This window comes from Cibotium barometz, chromosome 44 (genome assembly GCF_041138505.1).
Source record: "Cibotium barometz isolate CiBa-2024 chromosome 44, ASM4113850v1, whole genome shotgun sequence".
NCBI classification, from domain to species: Eukaryota; Viridiplantae; Streptophyta; class Polypodiopsida; order Cyatheales; family Cibotiaceae; genus Cibotium; species Cibotium barometz.
The window spans coordinates 39,829,105-39,833,975 of NC_141089.1; the positions used below are offsets into that span (position 1 = coordinate 39,829,105).

Below are 4,871 nucleotides of genomic sequence, written 5' to 3' on the forward strand. Positions count from 1 at the left end.
ACATATGGATACAATGTGATGATGGGAACAAAGAATGGTCTTGTTACTCATTTTGCTAGAGAAGTTCCACATTTACATATAAATACCACATGATGACTCTGAAAGTGCAGACGACCTTTCTGAAAGACCAGCTCGGCTACAAGAAACTGCGGACCTTTCTGGATATTGTCTTATATAAGCAAGCTTCCCCACCATTCAAATCAACTAGCTGCGATGGCCAGATTGGGCTATGCTGCCGCGGTCGCACTAGTAGCCTTGCTGCTGCTAGGCGTGCTGTCAGGTCGCTCGGAGGCCGCCCGCACTAACGCAGGCTCCAAATTTTCGCGTGAGACATGTAGGAAGATTTGTGGGTACTTCTGCTTATGTGGAGTGCCCTTTCTCGATTGTATTTGTGTCGCTGAGCAGAACCAACTACAGTCCGCCGGCCGGCAAGCAGCTAGCGCTGGCGCGGGCGCCCAGCCGCAGCAGCAACAAGGCGATGAATTGGAGGTGGGCGGGCTGGTGTGGTGCGTGGCACGGCCGTCTACACCTGACGATGTTCTCCAGCAGCTTCTGGACTTCTCATGCTCGCAGGGAGCCGAATGCTCTCCCATCCTGGCGGGGGGCGACCTCTGCTCCGCTCCGGATACGCTGTACGCCCACGCCTCCTTCGCCGTAAACGACTATTGGCAGAACATGAGGGCCAAAGGCGCCACCTGTGACTTCCAAGGCGCGGCCATGCTCGTCACCAGCGATCCCAGTGAGTCAGTCTGATCATCACTCTGTTTTGTTTTTTGCTAACCCTACATTACGAGCTGCTGATCTTACTTACTCTCCGCTTGGTTGCTTGGCGTGTACTGCAATGCAGGTTTCGGACAATGCAACTACCCTGGGGGACCTGCGCCGCCCACCACCAGCTAGGCTCTGCACCACCGGCCATACTACTACAATATATAGATAGCGCTTAAGATCGACCAGCAAGTCTTAGATACCCGCTGAAATGCCGCACTTTCCTTAACCAAAGAGAGATATGTGCTTTCATGTCTGAATTTGAAAGAAATTTGCCGTCGCTTATAAGCGTATGGGCACGAGCTTGATTGCAACAAAGAATTAGTCCTCCTATAACCATGCAATTAGCCTAATTTATGGCTATATGCCAGTATATACGATTGAATTTTGATGATTCTAGATGGAAATATAAGCTTAGCTATTCTGAATGATCTTTGTAGATCTTTATTTTGAACTTGTGATTTTTGCTTCTACTTTCGTGTAATCAAAGACCTTTTCAGCTTGATCAATTATACAATCGATTCACGAGATTGTATCGATTACCACCTTGTAATCGTACGCCACGTTCACTTCACCAATCTCTTCACTAAAATCACACCTGAGTTGCTTCCACGGCCTCTTCGGTGAAAGAGAAGAAATAGAATGCAAAAAGCAATGGCCTATGCAATAACTCCAAGGTTTTGCAAGCATCTGCCTTACATGTACTGATATTTGGGAATCCAAAAACAAAGTTTTTGACCAGAATTTAGCAAACTACGGCCAACAATTTAAGTCACATACATTCTAATGTGAGCTTGTGGGGCCTTTATCATCCTTGTACAAGGCTCAAATTAAGGCCTTACTTGTAGGAGGAGACTCAATTTTAGAAGAAGATAAGCAAGAAGAGGTCTCTTGTAAGGGCGAATATGTTGCAGAGATGAATGGGCATTTTAGACCATCTAGGACCATGCCCCTCTTGTTGGTCACCAATCGACTCTAAGCCATTAGGACCTCAATGGAAGGCTTCTTGGGCCCTTTTATTTGGTAGTTTAAGGGAGTCAAACTTTCTTAAGAAGAAACGTTTTCTAATTAGAAGCTTCAAAACGGTTACTTTATTCGAATTTGAATTTTGGGGGGGAAATGGAATTTAAAATCTAGCGGATAAAACCATATCATGTAACATATCTATGGAAAGCTCTTGATGCATAGATCACGGATCTGTAATCTCCGCTCAAATCGGAGCTTGTATGTAAAAGTTATGGAGGTCCGAAAATCGTAAAATTGCCCACCCCCTCTTTTTGGGGAAAAAGTGCACCCTTTGACCACTCTTACACCTCTCTTAAAAACCCAACATTTTAGTCCACATGGCAACCCCCCATTTGGCTATTCCTTAATCACCCTGATTAGGCTTGGGTAAATTAAAGGGCCCAAGAAGACCCCATTCACTTCCTAATGATTATGTATGCATTGTAATCATAATTAGTTTCCTACATGGACACCAACATTGGTCTTTGTAACTAGGTTATAAGACCAAAAAAGTGTGGAAGCATGTTAATGTTAATGTAGACCTTTTCGGCTTGATCAATTATACAATCGATTCACGAGATTGTATCGATTACCACCTTGTAATCGTACGCCACGTACACTTCACCAATCTCTTCACTAAAATCACACCTGAGTTGCTTCCACGGCCTCTTCGGTGAAAGAGAAGAAATAGAATGCAAAAAGCAATGGCCTATGCAATAACTCCAAGGTTTTGCAAGCATCTGCCTTACATGTAATGATATTTGGGAATCCAAAAACAAAGTTTTTGACCAGAATTTAGCAAACTACGGCCAAACAATTTAAATCACATACATTCTAATATGAGCTTGTCGGGCCTTCATCATCCCTGTTCCATATGCACGAATACGTAATACTGGCCACTATATCAAAGATCTCTGTGCTGATGAAGTCTCTAGTAATGCAGATAGAGGAATACTACCTGCATCCTCCAGAGCACAAGACCCTTTGTGGATGTAGAAAACCGTATCAAGAGTGTCTGCCTCATATAGTACATGTCTCCCAACACCTGGAAGCGCCCAGCAGAATGTTCCCCAACTGATATATCCTAGATCCGGCGTCATTCTTTGGAAAATCCTGCATATGCCTCTCCACACCATATGAGAAAAATTGCATGACCATAAACAATGACTCAAAGTCTCACGAGTAGGGACAGCGCATGTCAAACAATCTCCTGGCATCCCCATCTGAGCAAGCCAGCTCCCAACCGGCAGTCCCTGGTGTACTACCATCCATAAAAAGTAAGTGATCCTCCACGGCCGTCACAGGAGTCCCAAAGCCTTTTCCAAAAAATCTGTAAAAATGGCTCTGAAATACCCTCTGGAGCCCAATGTAAAATCCTAGAATGAGAATGAAGCCTCTCACTCATCAGAGATCTCCTCCCAAGCCTCGCAAAATACTGAAAGAAGGGGGTAGGGGGACTGTCCTATTGAGATCTGAGGCCAGGTCCACTCCCCTGGGTCCCACTCAACCTCAGACAGCGGTTGTCTCTCCCACAGCCACAATCTCCACTCACACAAGGACGAGGCTGAGACAACTGGATCTAAGTGCCATTGCTTACCCCGTCGAGCAACAACTCTGACTCTCTGCCAAGGACAAGCATCAATATCCAAACCACAAGAGGAGCGGCGACTCTGACTAGACTCCCATGGTCTGCCACCTGGAAGTAAAGAGAGAACCTCTGCGTGCAGTCCCGTAAATAATCAGAAGAGGAATACCAATCCCCGAAAATTGCCCCTGCCAAAAAAGTTGGTCATTTTGATGCTCTCTCCACTGATCCAATCTAAAGAACCAATCATCAGGAATGGCATCCATGAAATCCGTCTTCCTATCTGAAACACTCGTCAGGGAGTCTCCCAGAAGTTCTGCTAGGGTATGATCTGACAAAACACTCGCATATCTCCAGGATGATCTGACAGATGTAGCTGGTCAACCTGGCCCATCTAATGTGTGTGCGCACTCCAATCATATGCCCATCAGAATCCTGAATCAAGGGATTCCAAATGAGCGGCTGTCTATCCACCTCCTCAGGCAAGGTAGGGCTCCTCTGAGTAAGGCACGCCCTCAATGAAGACCACACTCTAAGAAGGCATCTGAGAAAATGAGATCTAGGAGGACTCAAAGGAGCAACAATGAAGATCCACCCAATAGAAGGCCTCCAATCTCCTCCTAATTACGGTGTACAATGTCTGAATCCCTCCTGGAGTAGGCATTTCCAAGGATGCCCACCTGGAGTAAGTCCTCTAACAATAATCTTACCTAACAAGGCTCTGCTCTGTATCTTTGGGTCTAGAATCCCTAAACCACCCTCATGCTGAGGCTTGATAATGGAGTCCCAAGAGACCCTCACTCTCGTGTCTGTAGTGCCATCAGACTCTGCCCAAAGAAAGTTGCGGATAAGTCTCCTCAACTTCTTTATGCAAGCTCGAGAGAAACACCAGCAAGAGGCAACATACCAAGCTGTCGCAAGTAACACCTGATTCACCACCAAGGCTCTGCTAGCAAGAGAGAGTCGTGCAGAGCTCCAAAAGGCCAGTTTCTTCTTGATGGAAGTAATAACTGGTACAAATTGTTGCTCTAGAGAAACATCCAAACCTACCTGAAACTCCAAGTACCTAGTGGTACAGTCTCTCTGAATCCACGAAAAACCCCACTAATGTCCCCAAGTAGAGGTGGAGTCTGGATCTATGAGAAATCCAACTGGCTTGTTCCAGTTTATCTTGGCACCTGCTGCAAGACAAAAGGTATCCAAGGAAACTCGAACAGTCTCAAAAGTCTCCTCACTATCCTCTACATACAAGGTCGTGTCATCAGCATACTCTGAGTCAAGCAAGTCCTCCTCTACTCCCAGAGGTAATCTCAAACCACAAATGTCTGTCGCTCTATCCTGTAAAAAATACGACATGGCCTCTGCAAACAAGATAAAGAGATAGGGTGCCAAGGGACATCCCTGTCTCACTGATCTCTCCAACCGAAATGCATCACCCCCCCCCAATGACTGTCCTACTAGTAGCTGATCTATACAAGGCTGAGATGCCAGCAATCCATAGTTGTGGAAAACC

At 45.9% G+C, this 4,871-nt stretch overlaps 1 protein-coding gene across 1 annotated transcript; it reads left to right on the top strand.

The window, feature by feature from the left end:
* Positions 1-213: 213 nt before the first annotated feature.
* LOC147613277 (uncharacterized) lies at positions 214-1,092 on the top strand. The gene is made up of 2 exons (XM_086782770.1): positions 214-739; positions 848-1,092. Exons 1-2 carry the CDS (start codon positions 214-216, stop codon positions 898-900), a joined length of 579 nt encoding a protein of 192 aa, XP_086638896.1. The 3' UTR covers positions 901-1,092.
* Positions 1,093-4,871: the final 3,779 nt, after the last annotated feature.